Source organism: Clytia hemisphaerica, unplaced genomic scaffold (assembly GCF_902728285.1).
Source record: "Clytia hemisphaerica strain Z4C2 unplaced genomic scaffold, Clytia hemisphaerica genome assembly, whole genome shotgun sequence".
NCBI lineage: Eukaryota > Metazoa > Cnidaria > Hydrozoa > Leptothecata > Clytiidae > Clytia > Clytia hemisphaerica.
Window position 1 is genome coordinate 535963 of NW_027103648.1, and position 21577 is coordinate 557539.

Below are 21577 nucleotides of genomic sequence, written 5' to 3' on the forward strand. Positions count from 1 at the left end.
TACGTCTCAAAATTCCATGATGGTGATATTCTTAGCATATTCTTAATTTTTTTGGCCACTTTCATCATGGACTTCTTATAAAGTGTATTCTTATAAAAAAAAAACGTGTATTTGAGTACCAACCCCTTGAGGTGCAAAAAGTACAGTTGCAAATATTGTCAAGTGTCATTGGTATTAGGGACTTTTTAGACTCTCCAAAGTATTCCCTTGTGTTGTATCAGCATTCTCACTCAAATTTTTTTTATTTAGGTTTAAATAATACTATTCAACATTATAACTCAAAACAAAAAGGATCAAAGATAAAAAAAATGACAGACTTAACATTGCTTCGTAAGTATTTTTGTCAGCCAAATTTTGTTTTTAAACATTTCTCATTTTGGAGATTGGTTAAAGATAAAATAGTTCTATTTTTCAAAATATCTTAAGACCCTATAATCTCTTAAAAATAATTTTGTTTGTTTTGTAGAAACCTTCGGACAAAGCTTCCCTGAGGTTAGTATATTATTCAACATAGAAAAGTAAAACAATATTATATCAATTAAATGAATGATATATATTTTAAAATTGCTTTTAAAAGGGGATCAATTAACGTGAGGATTATATTTCGCAAGTTTTGAAAGTTGTTTTGGAAATTTATGAAATATTTGCTTTGCAGAAATTTTAAGATAAGGAATTTTTTATTCCTCTTTAGTGTTAGGTTTTCAGATCATTTTGACTAAGAGCCTGTATGAAGGTAACCTTTATATGGACCTGTGTACAGATTCTTTTAATAAATAAACAAAATTTGACTTTTGATACAGTGTTGCAACACTCCTATCTGGAGACAGAAAAATATCTTATTTTCTAGCTTGGATTAAAAGACCCTAATTGAATTGGCATTGGTCAAATTGGTAAAGTTTTGATAGCAACAATAGAATTTTCATAATGAATTTTTAATTTTAGGAATTTGATGGAAGTTTAGATTCTGTCAGTCCAGCTTTAACCAGTGCATTTAACAGGACTGGTTCCTTGCTAGCAGTTGGTTGCAATGATGGGCGACTAGTTATATGGGATTTTTTAACACGTGGTGTTGCAAAAGTCATGGTTGCTCATATTCATCCTGTGTCATCTGTCAGGTAAAGAATTATATGCAAGCAACATAACATAAGTTTGGTCTGTTCATTTTGTCTTAAAGGGACATAAAAGTACTTTCGAGATTTATAAACAAACCGCATGCAGCGGGATACACAATCAAAACAAATGTCACATGTCGAAATAAAAAATCTAAACAAATATGGCTGATTTTGATTGTTTCGATTGTTTGTTTTGGACACATGATTTTAATGACACGTGGTTCCTGTAATGTTTACATTTTACTACTTTTATGTTCCTTTAACTTTTTACAATATCATTAATATGTAGGACATAGGACAATATCCTATCCACTTCAAAATATTTCTTCATGTCAACAATTCACAAGAGGGTCCAGTGTAGTTTAGGGTTCCCCAGGGGAGGAAAAAGTGGAAAGTTTGCAATTAGGAAACATCTATGTTTTTAAAAACATCTGCTGTGCTAGTGAATTGTTTTTTAATCAACTATGAATTTTCATAGCAACACAAGGAAGCTTATTATATTATTATTATTTCGGAAATAACAAACCTCTCAGTCTGTCTGATACATGTTATGTTTAAAAAATCCAAAAACAGACTCAGATAATGCTGAGCAATTTGACAATGTTGAAAAAATGTATGGAGGATGCTTATACTCAAACATAAAAATTACTATTGAATCATTTAAATCTTTTATAAACAATCGGTTTCTTTGTAATGGTTTCACAAAAAACAAAGAAGATATTGGATTGCTTAGCATATGCTTGATTTTTTTCCCATATTTGAGTCTAGATATGCTCTTGTGCAATGCTTATAAAGAAACAAACCAGGTTTGGTTACGAGTTCCATATTTTGAGTTTCATGGAAACAAATAAAATTTTATTCATTTGTTATTTTAGTTGGAGTCATGATGGAAAGCAAATTTTGACATCGTCCACTGATTGGAGTGTTGGATTGTGGGATGTTTTGTCTGGTAATTGTGAAACAAGATATCGTTTTCCGTCAGCTATTCACAAAGTGCAATTTCATCCGCGTAACAGGTACTCCTCGTTTTTTTTTTCTCCTCATTTTTTTCTCTCCTTTATCTTTCTATATTAACATTAAAGTGAAGGATGCTGGGTAGGATTCCGTTTTATTTTCAAAAACATTTTTGGACCTACCTCTGTGGGTGGAGGTCCTTTAAATTAACCGATGTTCAGTCGTCCGTTCGTCCGTTTGTTTGTCTGTTACCATCTTTTCTTGGGATTGGCTCATTAGCTTTTTCTTATTTTTTGCACAGTGATGCAAAATGGTGATTCCAAAAAGTGACTGAGCCCGATTTTCAAAAGAAATTTTTTGGGGCAAATTTGAGCTAAAAAGTGCCTAAAAATGGGGTTTTTTGGACTTGGTGTGAAATTGCTTTATTAGTTTTTTCTGATTTTTTTTTGCATAAAGATAGAGGGCAACGTTTTCTCAAAAGTGACTCAAGCTTTTTGTCTCGGAAAAGTTTCTTTGGTTGTAAAAATTGGATTTTCTTTTATTTTGGGGAAATTCCATTATGTCATTTTTAGGGAAAAAGAGCTTTTCTCGCGATTGGGTTGATATTCTTTTCTGATTTTTTGCACTTTGATGTAAAATGGTAATATTTAAAATCTGATGAAGCCCGATCTTTAAAAAATTATTTTTTGGGCAAATTTGGCAAATGTGCCTTAAAATAGGGTTTTCTGGACTTTATGTGAAATTACTTCATTAGTTTTTTCTAATTTTTTGAACTGCTCACTACACTGACTTACTCTCTTGCTATTCGTCCTATTTTTATCTGATTCTCATCATCAGGTAGGTCCATGTTGCTTCTTTATTTATTATTTTGGTCTAAATTTTCATCATTTTCACTCAACCTAATGTTGTATCTTTTTACTTTTTTCAGCAAGTTATTTTTGGTGTGTCCCTTGAAACATGCACCAGTTTTAGTTGATGTTGACAAGAAACACCATATTCTGCCTGTCGGGGGAGAGGTAAGAAAGATTATAACTTTTGATATCGACAATACAAGGGGTACATACATCTCAATTGAAAAAAATTATATTGGAAGTTTATCGTGGCTGAAGTGTTGTTCAGCATTGGGCTAGACTAGAAAAAATTTGCATCCCCTATTATGTTTAGGTCTTTTTTGGGAAAGTTGACCCCCTGGATTTTTTTTCAATTTTTCATGACCTTGGATTTTTTCGACCCCGTTTTTTACACTCAAAAGAAACAAGACTACCCTGCATTTCTTGTCATACCTCCTAAACATGTGGGGGCAGACTATTTCTGACCATAGCCCTTTGGTTTTCTCTTTTTGAGTCAATAGAAGACCCCGAAATAACACAGTAACCAAATGAAACAAAGCCAGGTTGTTTTAAGAGTGTTTGAATTCTATGGTTGTGACTCCTTTTGGCAATTTCAGGCTTTTCTTCATGACCACAATGTCTTTTAGTTTCAGTTTTTTTTACTTTTTATTACAGTGTGAGCAAAATATAGTGGCAGCTTTTGACAAGAAGGGTGAATATATCTTCACTGGTAATGCGAAAGGAAAGGTATACTAAAAATGATTTTTAATATGACTTAGTTATTTCACCTTTATGATAATATCAGGAAACATAATCAAATCAAATGAATATTTTATGGTGAAAGGTCACGTCAGTCACAAAATTGACCAAAAGAAGATCTTAATTTTCTTATTAGGCAAAATTGTGACACGTTATCTCATTTCTCAAATTTATTTTTCAGAACAAAAAAAATTTCATCAAAGATATGGATTATATATATAATTCATTATTCTCCCTCCAAATTACCTCTTAATATTTTCTTGTAAAATATGTTTTTAACTTCCAATCCTCATTGCAGTTCAATAGTCAACTTTCACCCAACTCCCGGTTGAGGTATAGATGAACTATGGAACCTATAGAACTATCAATGACATTTAATAATAATATAATAATAGTAATAACATATATTTTAAGTGGTATGCTCCGAAAAATTCAAAAGCTTTTAGACAGCTAAGGAATTGTTTCCACGAAGGACCACTAAGGACCACATTTCCACAAAACTTTTCTTTTCCAGATAACCGTCATCAAAACAGATACATTGAAGGTAAATTTTATATTCTCTCAATGTCTAGATTTGATTTCAGTACTACCTGCTGCTGTTACTATTATTTTTAATGTCAAGACATTGAATTGCGAATACGTTAGATTTTGTACATTGAAGGTAAACTTAATAGTGCAGCTTCTATTCTCTCAATTTTCAGGATTTTATGTCACTACCTGCTGCTGTAACTTTTATTTTGAATATCAAGACGACATGGAATTTGATTTCGATGTTGTTGAGTTTTTAAAAATTAAAATGGTCCAAAAGAAGACTGAGAATATGCAATATCTCATTCAAACTTTTATTTATCCTTTTTAGGAGGTGACATCGTTTCGAATAAGTACTGCTACTAATGCCAACACTGCTATCAAATCCATTGAATTTTCTCGGAGAGGAAGGTGAGAATTAGCTATAAGCAAAAAGCTCGTATCCAGAAATTTTAAAAATGTCAAAAAATGAAGGTCTTCAAATCTCTCTAAAACCTATTTTTATGGGAAGCTATGGTATTTTGTAGCAAAAAGCAAAAAAAAATAGAGCTTAACCTCGCTTTAGAAAATTTTTATCGCATTTTTTAGGTTTTTGTAAAATCGCAGGCCAAAATAGGAGAAAAAATCATCAAGTTTTGCATTTTCTTCTCATTGACTTCATTTTTAACCCCTACTTTTAACCATTTTTGAAATCTACATAAAATTTCCGACAATTTGATATATAACATGCATATGTTCCCGAAAAATCAACATAGGCTAAATCTGAGCCTGCTGCTACGGTACTGAAAAAAACTGCTTTGGAATGATGTCCTTATTACAGGGTTTTTTTTTCAGGTATAGATTCAAAAAACTTACCAAAAGGCCTCTTTTGCAAGCTGAGTCAACTTTCTATAGGACTTGGACTGGTTAATCTATGATTTGAGGCTTTCAAATCCATTTTTTCACTGACTAGTACTAGGTCAGAGTTTTTGTCACGCTGTGACGGAAAATTTTCAATAGCCTGTAAAAATCTATGAGAGTGGAATCAGGCCTTAATTTTCTCCATGAAACATCAACCATATAGTGTTAATCAGAAACCTAAAATAGAAATTCAAAAATCAACCCACAAGATTTTCTGTAGCCCTTTTTAGTTTTTGTCACGCCGTGACGGAAAATTTGGGCCTATGTCAAAATCCCCCCATATTTTCGTCAATTGTACTTGAATTGAGATTTCTTTGCTTGAAAATTCTTCAAATATGTAGAGTATATCAGAATATGCAAAAAATAGAGTCAAAAATGCAGAATTACAATGAACTAGAGGTCCTGCAAGGTGGATTTTCTCATTTTTGATCAAAATGTTTCGTAGACTAATTTTAGAAAAACACGAGTTTTTTTTAGGATTTAGCTCATGTTTTAACTTTCTAAGTTTATTTTTCTCATTCTAGTATGTATTTCTGACAACTTTACATTAAAATTATAATATTTCTTACAAATTCAGGAAAATAATTACATATTTCTCATTTATGATTTTTAGCGTTTCATCACTTTTTTGGCCAAAAATGGGTCATTTTTAGACCGAAATCCAAAAAAACCGGAATATTAACTTGAAAATAACCCTATCATGTTATATATCAGTGGAAGCGGAATTTTGAGTAGATTTTGAATATCCAAGTTTCATGTCCTGAAAAAGAACTCAACTCAAATTATTATGCTTTAACAGCTAAAAATAGACATGGGTACGAGCTTTTTGCTTATGGCTAATTTCACATTTGAGTTTCATTGTATTCAATTCTTCGAGTTTTCAACAAAAATCTGAGCGAGATATTCAATAATGTACGAGTGAAGGTGTGATAACTGGTTTATCGTTAACTTGAAAAATACGACCAAAATTTTCTCTCTCCTTTTGTGTTTTTTCTTTGTTTTGTTCTTTCTCTTCCTGCTTTATTTCTCTCCTCTATTTGATGAAATCGACATCATAACATTCGAAAAAAATCGAATGGGCATTAAAAAAACATTTTTTTGACAACTTGTTGTGTTTTATGTATAGACCCTATCGGAATTTTTGATTTTTCTAAAACAGTGATGCATTGTGAGATTGTTTCGGGGTTATTACAATAGAATTCCTACGAGGAATTCCTAAGAGATTTCTATTGTAATACCCCCGAAACAATCCCACAATGCATCGCTTTTTTGGAAAAACCAAAAGCTCCGGTAAGATCTATCAAAAAAAAAAACTTTTTGAACATAAAATTGTACAAAAATGTCTCGCTTTCCAGATCCCTTATGTTGAATGCAGTCTTGAATTTGGGAAATATCGCTTCTATATTAAGGCCGGTCTCCACTTGCGCGCGCTTCAATCGCTCTTCTTCGAGCAGAGCTTCCACGCTATTGGTCAAAAGAAAAATGAAGCAACTCCAGTTGAAATACATTCAACTTTTTTTCCAAGCGCGCGCTGCGTTTTTATGACGTAATCTTTTCTCCAAGCAAAAACGATTGAAGCCAAAGTTGCGATCACAGCGCGCGCAAGTGGAGACCGGCCTTTAGTTTAAGAGATTGCTCGTATTTTTCATGTTTACGATGAGAGGAACCGTTAATGTTAATTGAGAACAAGAAGATGTTTCTGTTGCATTATTTCAGTTCGTTCCTGGTCAACTCACAGGATCGTGTGATTCGAGTTTTCGATCGTGATGACGTCATAGCTTATAAAGGTGGTAAAGAACCTGAAGCAACGCAAAAACTACAAGATCTTGTCAATAAGTAAATTTCGCTTTCTCTATGAATTGCAAATTTCTTTACTTATTCTGTTGATGGCAAAACATATGAAAATGTTTTTACCTAATTGATTTGGAATAGTTAACACTCAAAACTTAACTTAGGCTAAGATCCTGTTTTACTAATTTGATCTTCGCATAAGAAATACTATTTCCAGCTTTGATCTTTCTCTCACCCGCAACCTTATTAAGGATTCAATTTTTGATAAATCTATATTTTGAGAACCTATCGTTTTTAATTTCACTTTTCAGGACGTTATGGAAAAAGTGTGCTTTCTCTGGCGATGGGGAATTCATTGTAGCTGGTTAGTAGACTTATTTAACATAACGCAAGAAACTGTAGTAAACACACCTCGCTGATTCTAATTCCCAATTTTTTATATGTATGTTTTTTATGAACTTTTCCTGAGAAATAACTGAGAAATGACAATGTGCTCTCTCACAATAACAAGCCTATCTTAAAACTGAGGTGGTACCATATTGTTTTGCATTAAATTATCTTTCCTGTCACCGTATCCTATAAACGTGTAGACCTAAAATCCTAAGCTGTGGCGATCGGGTTTGATTGGATCGACTGGTATTCAACTCTCAAGGAAATGACATCTAAATCCTTTGTCTTTGAGAATATCAATGCAACAATTGCAAACTTATTTTTTATCATAACAAACAGACTGATATCCAAATTTAACCATCTCATTTTGAATATAATTTTCAATACTTTTCAAGGTTCATCACGACAACATGCTTTGTACATTTGGGAGCGAACAATCGGAAGTTTGGTGAAGATTTTACATGGTACTAAAGGAGAACTACTTGTGGATGTAGTGGTAAGGGGAAAAGATTACCAACTATTATTATTTTGTAGATGTCATATTCCATTAAGTCCATTCTGTTTAATTCCAATGACATATCCAATTATGTGTTCAGCCAAATGAGTTTTAGACCCTGGACGCAGTTTCTCAATACTGGCCAACCTAAATCTTTGTTCGGAGCTAAGATTTTCGATCATTATGTCTTCCGATGTCTTGCTAAAATTTCGTACAAAGTAACAGGCTGTAAAATATGAAACTCAGAGTCTTGTGACAAAAAATGATTTGTCTTTTTTCTTGATTGTATACAAACTGAAAGCATCAATACAGTGGAACGATTATTTTTTACCCATTTCGTACAACAAAATTGCTAAAATTTTAAATCTTTATTAAAATCTTACAATAAAAATTTTATTTTAGTGGCATCCCATTCGCTCCATCATATGTTCAGTAGCCAATGGTTTGGTCTCTATATGGTCCCAGACACACGTGGTAAGTTTATTTCTACTCTACAACAATTCCTTCAAATTTGACACCCCTTCCCGTACAGGAAGGATTATTTTTTGGATGTTTTTGAATGTTTTTGGATGTTTTCCTTGTTTATTCGAAGCTAGGTTAGCAATGTAAAGCATCGGTGATAGTTAACATTTTTCGAAAGCGCAGTGTTGCAACTTTTCAGTTTATAGACGGAAATCCGCCCAGTCGAGATCTTTCACTTAGATTTCAGTCCCAATTGAAACTATGGAAGAACAATGAAATTTCGTTAACTTTTTGTCTACAGCACCTGACCCCGAGAATGTAGTAAACCCCGAGAATGTGGGTTTCTCATTTTCAAGCATTGTAGCCTTAACGATAGTTCAACTTCATAAAAAGTTGTTTCAGGGCATACTGTTACACATTACTTATTATTTTTAGACATGAAATTTTAACTTGAATTATTTTTTTCCAACGGAAATCTGAATCGAAGTTGATTGGATACTACCCGAATTGAGACATTTTTTAAATAAATCCTCTCTAAATCGAAATCTATTGGAATTAAGTTATGATGATAGGGTATTTTCTTATTCCTAATGAACTAAGGAAATGGGGAAGATAGTCCGTTTCAATATTTATTGTTCTAAGTCAGGGGGGGTACAGAGGCAGGGTACTAACCCATAGGGTACTAACTTGATTTTTTACTAAAAGTTTCTTTAGTACCACCCACCCATATTTAGTACCGGGTACTACTTCATTTTTGCTGTAAAGAATAGGGACACCACCCCTAAAATCTTAAATTTTACAGATTAGACCAAGAGAGGGGTACTATTGTTAGTTTTCCAGACTGAAAATTAACAGATAATTCAAGCAAAACTATCTATACTGGGAATGGATTTTTTGTTTTGACTCGTTTACAAGAGGAATATGTGTAGAAACCTTTTTGAGCGAGTTAGGCCTGAGAAAAACTTTTCATGGTCAAAAGAGTCATACGTAGAACTGTAAGGGCAAAAGATGGATAAATTGTTTGCGATATTCAATATTATTCGGAATCAACAGAAATTATTTATGATATGACATTTTGAGCATGGACGATAAGAGGTCATTTACTCAAACATTATAAGGAGATGCAACTATTTAAAGCTCCAAATTCTGTCAGATCGTATCATCTATTTATTTTATTTTCCTACCCTTAAAGGAGAAATAGTCAGGGACAAGTGATGAAATCTTTAGTTGAGCGATAAACCTGTGGGATGAGCTGGAGTTTTTACAAGATACTTCACTAATTGGTCATTTAAAGTGATAGAAATGACGCGTTCTTTAGAAAAAGTAATAAGATTCTTTTATTACATCTTAACGACCAACCAAATCAAATAAGAGCTTGTAAAAACTCCAGCTTGTCCCAAACCTGTCTGGTCAACTTTCTAGGGTGTGACAAAGTTTTCCCCGACTAAAAGTTTTAATCGAGTAGGTTTTCCCTTTTAAGGTATGACGTGTATCTTTTTTTGTTAACAGGAAAATTGGTCAGCGTTCGCACCAGACTTCAAAGAGATTGATGAGAATATCGAATATGAGGAACGAGAAAGTGAATTCGATTTGGAAGACGAAGATAAAGAAGAATTATTAAACACCAACCAAGATCTAACTGAAGAATCCGAGGTTAGTTCTTCTGATAGTTCCAGTTATTCTTATTCTTGATTTATTCAATTCTTCTTATGCAGTAGACTTTCGCTTATTTGAACCTTTCTATAATTCGAAGTAACTGTCAGTTCCCGTCAAGGAAAGACCCTCTTAATATACTTTCTATAATTCGGACTAATTCTCAGTTCTCGCCGAAGGGCTTACTTTCTTTAATTCAAATTTTTCTTTAATCCGAACTAGATTTCTCGTTCGAGTTCGAATTAGCGGGAGACGACTGTATCGCTTTGATCCGAATTGTTTGAATTCAAAATACTTACTTTTAAACGAATGCAAGGGCTGAAGAATAAGCTGTTGTGTTTGGACCAATATTTGCTTAAGATTCATCATTTTTGGACCAATTCCGAACTTGGGAATGCTTTAAAGGTGTAATGTTTTTTTTAAAGTTGATACTGTATGCTCTCTTGGGTCCCGGTCACCAATCCGTCCCAAAAAAATCTGAATTTTTTTTGAAAAATATAATAACTTTTGTATCAAAATGATCCCCTACCTATGGGTTATCAATGTCTAAGTTTGCCTGGCAATTGCTCAAACAGTGTAAAAGTTACGGCCTATGGAGTTGAAGACCCGCTTACTTTTTTAAGCCGTACGAAACACCGGCTATACCCTTATAACTTTATAAAAGAGAAGATAGGAAACTTTTTTTGTTACAGATATAAACCTTACCATTAGTACCATCATATATAACTGTAAAATTCATGATTTAATTGCTAGTTCAGAAATATTTCTCGAATTTAATTCATAAAAATTTGAAAAATTAAAATTACAAGTCTTGTAAATACATTTTTAATACCATATTGTCATTTACAAGTTGAAAAAAGAGGAAAATATAAGAAACTGGTCCTAAATTCGAAAAAATAACTAACCAAAGTCTTCAAAGATTGATCTATGAACTATGTTAGCTTCAAAATTTATTTAGTCTAATAAAACCAAAGATAACCTTACGAAACATTTTTTTTATAAAACGCGCCAAAGGCAATGAAGATAAAAGAAGTTCTTCAGTTTTGATATTTTCTGGGAAAATGGAAAGAATTTAAGGTGCAAATCTAGATTCAAATTCCAATAAATGAAAATATAACAATTTAATAGTCTTAAATTTGAAATTGATGACTAAAATCTGTACGTAACATTCACTATATCATTGAACACAGGAGTTTGGAAGCCAAATGAATTGTATTTCCTGACATCTACCATTGTTACGTAAATTTACATATTGAATTCATTCTGCAGGTTAAACCCTATTTTTATTAAGAGGCAAAATAAATGTTACGCACGGTTATCTCTGAAACTGTATGAAACGCGCCTCTTTAGATATAAAGTTTGAGAGGTAGATCTTTGACAGTACCAGTTTGGAAAGCTTTAAATCTACACCATCAAGTGATTTGAGTGATTTGGAGCTTTTTAAAAGTCTTTTATTTTTTTTTAGTGATAGCAATAATGAAAACAAGAATAAGAACTAGGGAGACAAGAGTCCCCGAAAGGCTGCATGATATGATATCACCAGTGAAAGAAGTCATTACATCAACGCAGAAGGTTAGACTGTTTAGAGAGAGGCAGAGACAAAAGAAAGATTATGACCATGAAAAGGAGAAAGAGGAAACAAGAAAGCCTATTATTTGAGAATCTGAAAGTAAATAATTCGGATAAAATTCTTGAACGTGTATCATTCGAAAAAGATCTTGGTGTTATCATCGATAAGAATCTCTCCTTTGACCAACACATATCAAATCAGGTGAAAAAAGCTAATTCAATGGCTGGTCTTATCAGGCGGACCTTCACGTACCTCACTCCAGAACTGTTTCGAAAACTGTACGTAACATTTGTCAGACCACACTTAGAATACGCCCAGGTTATCTGGTCACCAAAACTGAAAAAACACGCGAGATTGATAGAAGGTGTTCAGCGACGCGCATCTAAAACAGTTGAGACATGTGGACAGCTAAGCTATGAAAATATCGAATGCAAAGAATCGGAATAACTAGTCTAAAATACAGACGCGAGGTAAGTGACATTTTTGAGATTTTTAAACATCTAAACTACTATGACAAATCTTGCATCCCTAAGAAATGTAACCAGCGAGGGAGACCTATGAGAACGCACGACTCTGAATTAGTAGTAATCTTTGGGAACGATGGTGTTCGCGGTCCGCAGAGTAACTCCCTATACTATCGGGGCATTAAGCAGTGGAATAGTTTGCCTTCTAAAGTAGTCAACTCATCCTCAGTGGAAGAATTTAAAGAGACCCTTAGTGTGGCCTGGAAAGCTAAAAAGTTTGAATATGATTGAAAGTGTCACTATTGTTGCATACCTGTCTATATTAACAATGTAAATAATTAACCCAAAATGGGCTCTTCCAGAAAAAATCCGTTCATGGGGGGTGGAGGATGAATTGTCCAGGGGTATTGAAAAAATACCAAAAAATAGCAATGTCCAGGGGGTAAATTCCAATGTCCAGGGGTAATTTTTTGTGTCCACGGGGTTGATTTGATGTTTGTCCAGGGGTATAACCCGTGTCCAGGGGGTTAAATGTCAAAATGTCCAGGGGTAATTCATAAAAAAAATAATATATCCTCCACCCCCCATGAACGGATTTTTTCTGGAAGAGCCCAATGTATGAGCGATTCATAGAGGCCCATGTGTCCGCACGGTGGCCTGCGAATTTGTAAAACAATATTATTATTATAATAATAGCGAGTCATATGCAAATAAGCCTGCATCTATGTAATTAACATTTTTACAGCAGATTGAATAGAATTAGCCAGGTGAAGGAGGAAGAAACCTTAGACCCTATTAAAATATTCTCTTACCCCCTCCTGCTCCTTTGATTCCCTCTGATTCTTTCTTCTCATTGACAAACCACGATCTTTTCTTGATGATTTTGACGGATTTCTACCCCGACCAGGGTGTAAAGGACAGTCATCATCGGAGCATCTCCTCCCCAATGGGCATTTTGGTTGTTTTGCTCTGATCTCTGCAACAGGCTTTCTTGTTTCCTCTTTCTCCTTTTCATGGTCATAATCTTTCTTTTGTCTCTGCCTCTCTCTAAACAGTCTAACCCTCTGCGTTGATGAAATGACTTCTTTCACTGGTGATATCATATCATGCAGCCTTCCAGGGACTCTTGTCTCCCTAGTTCTTATTCTTGTTTTCATTATTACTATCACTAGAAAAAAATAAAATACTTTTAAAAAGCTCCAAATCACTCAAATCACTTGATGGTGTAGATTTAAAGCTTTCCAAACTGGTACTGTCAAAGATCTACCTATCAAACTTTATATCTAAAGAGGCGCGTTTCGTACAGTTTCAGAGATAACCATACGTAACATTTATTTTGCCTCTTAAGAAAAATAGGGTTTAACCTGCTGAATGAATTCAATATGTAAATTTACGTAACAATGGTAGATGTCAGGAAATACAATTCATTTGGCTTCCAAACTCCTGTGTTCAATGGTATAGTGAATGTTACGTATGGTTTTTAGTCGTCAATTTCAAATTTCAAGACTATTAAATTGGAATAAAGCAATCATAAAATGCTTTACACCCAGAAAATTTAGTCTATAAATAAAGGACTTGAATAAAAGAAAAAGTATATACAAAAAAGAAATTCACAGAACCAAGTTTAAAAATTACAGAGAGCATTCAAACATGAGCGTTTCGTACGGCATGATTTCTTGACCGCGAGGAAAATTCCTGGAAATCTGTGAAAACACAAAAGTTATTCAAAAATGATGTTTTTTCCATCAATTTCAAGTATTTTCATGAACCTAAACTAAATATGACAATTAACTTGGCAGTTTTGTTGTTAAAATAGACAATGCAATGTAGGACCATGTCAAAACCGGTGTTTCGTACGGTCAATTTTGGAACTTTTAAAGCACAATAGCCTCAAATCAGGATTATTTTTGTCAAATTCAATGTTGGTTCCCCCTAATTTACCTAGATAAGAGACTTTTGACACAAAAATAGTAAGTTTCGATTTTTCAGGTTTTCTATAAAATCAAAAACCATGTTTCGTACGGTTTTGGGACGGATTGGTGACCGGGACCCTCTTATTGATCATTATTTTTGGAACTACCTGGAGACCCCTTAAAAACCTTTCACCGTCTGTCCATTCGCCCGCCTGTTACAAGCTTTTCTCGAGATGGGAGTCGTTTTTTCTGGTTTTTGCACAATGGAAATATCCAAAATAATATGACGGACCCTAATTTTCAATAAAACAATGTTCTGGTCAAAAATGCAGGAAATATGCTGGTAAATTTATATTTCAGCAATATAAGCAATTTTTGTATCTATTTCAAAAAAGATTTTTGGATGCTATTTTGATTGCTGGGTTGTTAAGGTAGTCGGACCTACCTCATTAACATTTTGTGATGATAGTGCCTAAACATGGAGTTTAAAGCCCTAGGTCTAGAGAGGTATGAAACCTTAAGCTTTGCGCCGATTTTAGAATGCCGAGTGAATGAAACGCTTTCTTTTGTTTTAACGGGGCATATTTTTGGAACTTTAGCGTTGGATTTTACATTTAATCTTGTGTTTGTGTGAAAACCACGCAGGCTACACATTTCATTTGAGAAATGAGTGGTTTCATTTCCCATGCAAAAGTTGAGTTTGAGCTCCGGGCTGTAAACTCGATTTGATTTCATTTATTTCTTATTTTATTCTACAGATTGATGTTGAATTGGTGGAACGTCCGCTTTTTTACAGTTCCGGAGACGAGCCGGATGATGATTGTCTGTACTATCTGCCTGTAGCACCTGAAATAGACGAACCTGAGGGTGAGATGACTCACGGTTACGACACCGGAAAGAACGGCGGTAATTTGGGTAACGGTAAAGAAGCAGGAAGTAACAAGAGTGAAGAAAGTGACTCGTCCGGTCCGCCGGCCAAGAAAACGAAAACAAAAGATATCAATATTAACGGTGATGGATATGATCCGAAGGCTGTATTGTCCGGTCAGTATTTTTACATATTTTTACGTTACGTTTTATTTTCTACTATTTAGAAAAATCTTTTTTGTCATCGAGCCTTTTTAAAAAAAGCACACACTGTGGCAACCAATGTATGATTTTAATATAATATATACAATTTTCGCAAGATTTAATTTTTGCGAGCCTAAAAAGTCCCAAATTTTCTGGATTTACTTTCGCTAATCAGCGTTTTGAAAAAGATCTTAATTTCGCGAATCAGCAAAAAAAAATGTTGAAAGTGGCCATGTAAACGTGATTTTGAAAAATTCAATGACGATTGATTCGTCTACTGTGGAGGTAGTAAAATCTATATGGATGACATAACGGTTTTCAGGAATCGCCCTGGCTTGATTTTCTTTCCAAATCTTTCTATACGATTTTTTTATGAGGAATATTGGTGGAATTATAAAGTTCTTTTATCAGCTAACTAACTATTCGTTACGTTTTTAGAAAAACCAATCGAGAAACAACGTTCGCGCGGTGGACAAAACACTTCCCGAGGTAAACGCAGCGGGAAAAAGGGAACTCAGAGTAAAGGTAAGCGTCAAGCTTCTAGAATACTTGATACGGAGGACGAGAATTCACAAGACATGTCTGATTCGGCTGTCAAATAAGTTTATTAAATTGCTTTATTGGATTACCACTTGTGGTTTTCGTTGTTGAAGATGCACATGTGCGTAGACGTGATATGATCAGATTGGTGGCTGAAAAATACCATTTTAACACGAGGATAAAAAGTCATAGAACTATCAGTCTTAAAAAGCTCTAATACGCAGGAATCTTTCATAGCAAGAGATTCATAACTTTTGAAAAGCTTTTATACTTGATGCATGAATCTTTCCTGGTGATGAAATCACGTGACGAACTGGAATCTAAGACTAAATGATGTCAACCCGCTACCGTATAATGTTGCAGAAATGCCTTTGCTTTTAAAGTAGAGATTTGCATTCTTCGATGCTCGACATTTCACATTACACGAAAATAAATATGAAATTGAATTTTGTTTATCTCATGTCCTAAATAAAGGAAGGGGGTTAGATGAATTCATGGTGGAAAGCTGTCGTTAATTTTACATCTTGAATTCTTCTTCCCCATAAATTTACGAATTAACTGATCATGGCGATTGTGTTGATTTTTTCCGTTAAGTTTTAGCACTATAATTGATGGTTAAGATGTGGCGAAAAGTTCTACCTTTGAAATCAGTACAAAAGAATTGAGCTCTCATTAAAATATTGTCTCAGTGTGAGTACTTTAACCATTTTTAAAGGATTGCCTACCTTAAAATTTGGCTCCGGTGAAAATCCTTTATCTTACAGCAATGGGTATGGCAATGAACATAAATGGTTAATTATTTTGTTTGTTTTTTAGTAAATATTTATTTTAAAAATAATATGTATGGATTAGAATATCGTTATTGTTCTTTAATAACACAAATACTACAGTCTAAATTTTCCAAGAAGATCGATCGCTTTCCCTTTTTTCATTCAAAAATATTCATTTCACAGAGATTGTATCGTTTTGAATGTAAAGTTGATTTGCTTCAACCAAACTTCACGCTTGATTTTAGCAACCACTTCAGTTTTAGGTAAATATTCAAGTAATTTCAACATCTTCTTAATGTTCACATTTAAATCTTTAATATGTTGCTTCATTTTATAGCGTACAGTATATTCTTCGCCTCGCTTGCCATGTTGGAGTTTATATACATGCAGGTGATGACAAACGTCGATAAAACGTTTCAATTGCTTAACGATTTTTGTTAAACTCAGTTTCGGTTTTTGGATCTCGATAGTGTAATCCACTAACGCGTCACGTTGGTCTTTCAAAATTTGTCTATTGATGCACTCCGCTCGGTTTCTTCTGTTCTCTTCATCGCTTGTTTGTTCGCTTCGTTTCAAATTGTTCATGGATTTTGTAACAGCCCCTAATGCTTCTACAAAAAGAAGATAAGAACAATTTAAAGCCATTGACTAGAATTTCCCAAGTTTTGTTTTTGAGTAGATGGAAGGGATTTTTAGACACATTGGGCCAGAAAATGTTCGTACATGGGGGGAGGAGGTCCGTACATGGGGGGAGGAGGATATAGTGTCCGTGGGGAGGAGGATATAGTGTCCGTGGGGTGGTGAAAATCTACAAAATTTACCCTGTCCGGGGAGTCAAATTTCACAATGTCCGGGGGTAAATCTCTAAAAAATGTTATATCCTCCACCCCTCATATTCAAATTTTTTCTGAAAAAGATTTGTACTTACGGCTAATTATGGGCTAATTATCCAAAAGTACGCTCTACAATCAAACGCTTTTCTGAGCACTGATTGACTCAATTATATTATAATTTTGACATTCAACCAATCAGATTGGACTTGGACAGTTAGACGTAAGTATGGTAATTGACGTTTAATAAAGAATCAGTTTCCTTAGTAAACTACTCATGAAAAGGACATTGTTCTCGTTTTTAATTGCTGTGCGGAACTTATTGCAAAAGTGAGAATTCCAAATTCAAATATTTAATAACTTTGTAATCTCTTCTGAACCTACTCAATAAAAATCGTTCAGCTTTTCGATAATCGTTTAATTTCATTTTTGAATATTTCTTTTGTGCTTCATCCCATCTCTGGACAACAAGAGCTGTTTCGCTTGAAAAAGCCATTCTTGATTCTTCCTCACTCCTATCGATTGTTTTCTCGTCACAACCATTCTTTTCGCTCGGATATTCGTTTAATAATCGTTTGATGGCGAGTTCTAACCGATTCTCTTGACTTGGTACGTCGGTTGTCGGTAAAAGTCTCGGTCGATATTTCTCGGTTGTCGTCATTTTTGATTTTTGACTCTTTTTAATATCTGGAGGTCTAAATTTGAAAAGTTAAATATTTTTCGATATTTTTAAAGATCCTAAAGTATTGGTCTTTTGTAGACGGTGTAAAAATCAGTTCACAAAAGCTTTGTTATGCAACAAACCATGTCAATAGACGTTGTGGAACTCTACGAATGTGAGAAAAATGTCTTGTGTATTCTAGAAAATTTTATTTTTACCTTATCAGTGAAAGGAGAATGTCTAGCGTCATACTTCCCTTGGGATTTGAACACAGTCATTTGCAATTCTGTGAACGAAACCTCCGCACTACCAATGTACAATATTAATTTATATACCTTGTATTTCTTGGTCTCGAGGTTGTTTGTGTCGGTTTCGAAACATGTCTCATAGCATCTTCATCGTCATTATTTTCCACCATAACATCCCCACTTCCTTCTTTATTATCTCCCGAAGATTCAGTATCACTATTATCTCCGCTATATTCGCCACCGCCACTTCCGTTTGAATGACTATTTGAATCTTCACCTGATGCAACTGATGATGTCATTGCCTCGTCTGTTTCAATCGAAGCTTTGATCCATTTTAGCTTTTCGCTGGACTGAAATTAGAATAGTTTGAAATTAAAATTAAATGTCCCAAAAGCAATATACAAGAACCCATTCATGGTCTAATATAAATTACCCAAATTTGATCTCTTCCTTCAAATTCTTTAATAGATAAAAAAACATGACACATATCTCATGTTTATTAATTAATATTTTAACTGTGAAATAACCTTTTTCCCAATCCTACGGATCAAATATATGAGAACACTCACTAAGAAATTTTCCAATTCATTCTGTATGTCTTCGTGTTGGTGTTTGTCAGATTCTTTGGTTGCATTCTGTAGTAGCAAAAAAAAAATTTGTATTATCGCTTTTGTGTGTTATATATAGCGTTACATGGACGTTAAGTTAACGTAATATACCAACTGAGTATAAAGATATCTATAAACTGTAAAGAATGGGACAAAGAAAACATCTTACCAGTTTCGACAAGACATCTGCCAAAGCTACACCTTTTGGTCCACTAAATCCTGTATGTTGTTGACTATCGACACATTTTGCCAATTGAACACTCTCCAATGCGATATGGTGATTCTCCAACTGCCTCAAAGCTACTCTTCGTAATTTTGGTGACAAAAACTCAAAATGCTTGAAAATCCTTGCCTGTTGTTGTTTATAATCATCTTCGAAGCTCTGGAGATCTTTGGCAATCATGTAAACGATTGTCATATCAGGATCTGATGAACTTTGTACCCAATCAATGAATTTCATCATAATATCACGTTTTTGGATCATGAGTTTGATGAAAATGCAGTTATGATACTTTGAACTGATTCTCACTAATCCATGGTAGTGTTCTTCCTCGAATGCTTTTAACGATGCTTTCCAAATCTCTAAGGAACCTGAAAAATCAAGGAATTCAGTAGCGTAGATAAGAAGAGTGCAAAATCTGTGTAGGAGAGCAGATTTTTATGACAAAGTAATGATATATTCATGATATAAAAATATGATTGCTTTGTCATAAAAATCTGCTTTCCTACACAAATTTTGCGCCCCTACTGTCCACGCTACTAAATAATGTAGTCAGATTCTCAAACATCTTGTTATGTGATTTTTCCTCTATTTCCCTTTTTCCTTTTGACCCACCCTTAACTTAAAATCGTTAGCAATTCTCTAAACAAATAAGACAAATTCGAATACTTGGGGTATATGTTGTATACTTTTCATGTGCTTTTGACCTATGGTTACATATCTCTAATTCGAGAGTTGACTGTATGCCCCCACCCCCACCCATATTAAAATTTGATTGAAAAGGATTTTGAACAGGACTTAAATTCATTGTTTCACTTACGGTTCATTTTCTTCAGATCAACTTTGTAGATTTTGTTCTTTGCAATCAATGCATCAATTCTTTTCTTTTCATCTCTCATCTGATTTTTGATAATGTCTAAATTCGCATCATGCATGCTCCATAAACCATCCAGCTCTTGCTTGTAAGACTTGAAGTCTTTGCATTTGTTTTGTTTCAAAGGCATCTTGCTTCTAAATTCCTTTAAAGCTTGTTGCAAATTGCATGATTGGGTTGCTACTGTCGTTTCAGGGTTGAGCTCTTGTTTATTTGAGATAGTTGCCTCAGTTGAAGTTTTATTCAAAACAGTCGTTGTTAATGGCGTCGCAGAGCCAATCGTAGGCCTTGAAGCTGTAGATTTTTTATTCAGAGTTTGGTATATTGTAGTGGTTTTCGCCTTTTTAGTAAAATCTTTCTCAGAATGTTTTATTATGGACATTGAAGTCGTTTTTGTCATATGTTTTGTTGTTGCGGTTACCTCGGTTGTTCGTTGTTCTACCGTCGACACTGTAGGTTGATAATATACACCTTCTGGACAACAAATGATCGTAATAGTCCTGATAGGTTTATTCTCACATTTTTGAAGAACTTTTCTTGACCCAGTCAATTCTACCATACATATGACATTTCCATTCAACGAATTCAGACATTTGGATCCTTTGGAAGTCACTTTGATGCATTTGTTTTTCATTTTCTCGACTGTGTATTGCGTATAAGCATCAACAAAGATTGCTGTCGTCAGCACAATATTTATTCCAAGGAGTAGTCTCATTTTGAATTAATTTGACCTGTTGTTGGGAGAATGTAAAATTGAATTATAAGTTGTTATGTCTGCGGCGATTGAAGGTGGAAGTGATCCTAAGGCTCCTCTTTTGATAACTATGCAGCCGAAGGTAGGGGAAGGCGCCAGTGTTCCTCCCTGGATTGCGCCTTTTCCCCTTCATCATTCTCGTGTATTGCTGAACATTGAGCGAAAAGGCTCAATGTCTTCTCGAAGTCTTCTTTCCTAATTTTCTAACTATCAGACATAAGATACTAAACCTTTTACATTTTAATATAAATAATATTTTATACTGATCGAGTAGGGAGCAAAAACTTTTAAATCCGTAGCATTTTTCGTGAGACGCAACCGCACGTGATTGGTTTGAAAGTAGATAGGACTTTTTTATGACCAAAAAAAACTGACTTTGTAGACAAACTCTTCACCCCAAAAATAGTCAAAAAACTGGCTATTTTTCAAAATTAAATTACCGTATTACTTCAAATAAATGCCCCCTTCTTTTAAATGCCCCCGAATAAACGCCCCTCCCTTGAGGAAAAACTTTTTACAGAACGCCCCCTCCGAATCGAATGAACGCCTCCCCTCTAAGAGGTGGGTTTATTTGAAACAAGTAGCTGTAAGGAAGTATAAAATAAAAGAAAATTTAGATATACGATAATAATTGCATTCTTTTAGTATTCGAACTGATTACCGCCCGTTTCGACATCCCTACATTGACGTATATGTACTCAAATAATAATGAAAAGGCAAAATAAGGTTCCAATGCACAGTATTAAAGTGACCTCGGTTCTAAATTACTTGTTAAACCCCCCTCTTTTAAACGTCCCTCCTTAAAATTAAATAAAAATTAACTCCCGGGGCGTTTATTCGATAAGTAATACGGTAAACAAAAATGATTGATACCTTCGGATAGAGCATAAAATTCTGATAAAAATTGTACTAGATCGAAATATTTCGATCTGGCCATAACTGCGATTTGGCGGGTAAATTGATACAGTAAGATATACCTTAAGGGAACTAGTCTTGTCCAATCTTAAACCAATCCCCTCCAAAAAAAAAGAAAATGCTGACATGCCGAAATTATCAATAGTGACAAAAGTGAAACGTAAAAAAACGTCACTAAGTAACCTTACTAAGACTTCTCATCATAAATGGAATCAATATATTTATAACTGTGCCAAAAAATCCTCTTTTACGATGCTACATATA

At 34.2% G+C, this 21577-nt stretch overlaps 2 protein-coding genes across 2 annotated transcripts; one reads left to right on the plus strand and one right to left on the minus strand.

The window, feature by feature from the left end:
• The first annotated feature begins 250 nt into the window (after positions 1–250).
• Positions 251–16340, plus strand: LOC136802995 (retinoblastoma-binding protein 5 homolog). The gene is made up of 15 exons (XM_067059743.1): positions 251–330; positions 467–492; positions 943–1115; positions 1988–2128; positions 2995–3082; positions 3572–3643; positions 4170–4199; positions 4515–4594; positions 6800–6919; positions 7186–7238; positions 7660–7760; positions 8163–8234; positions 9732–9875; positions 14581–14866; positions 15332–16340. Exons 1-15 carry the CDS (start codon positions 309–311, stop codon positions 15493–15495), a joined length of 1572 nt encoding a protein of 523 aa, XP_066915844.1. The 5' UTR covers positions 251–308; the 3' UTR covers positions 15496–16340.
• LOC136802994 (uncharacterized) lies at positions 16213–20396 on the minus strand. The gene is made up of 6 exons (XM_067059742.1): positions 19591–20396; positions 18720–19141; positions 18512–18577; positions 18030–18292; positions 17418–17728; positions 16213–16814 (listed from the first exon to the last, which is right to left on the minus strand). Exons 1-6 carry the CDS (start codon positions 20357–20359, stop codon positions 16381–16383), a joined length of 2265 nt encoding a protein of 754 aa, XP_066915843.1. The 5' UTR covers positions 20360–20396; the 3' UTR covers positions 16213–16380.
• Positions 20397–21577: the final 1181 nt, after the last annotated feature.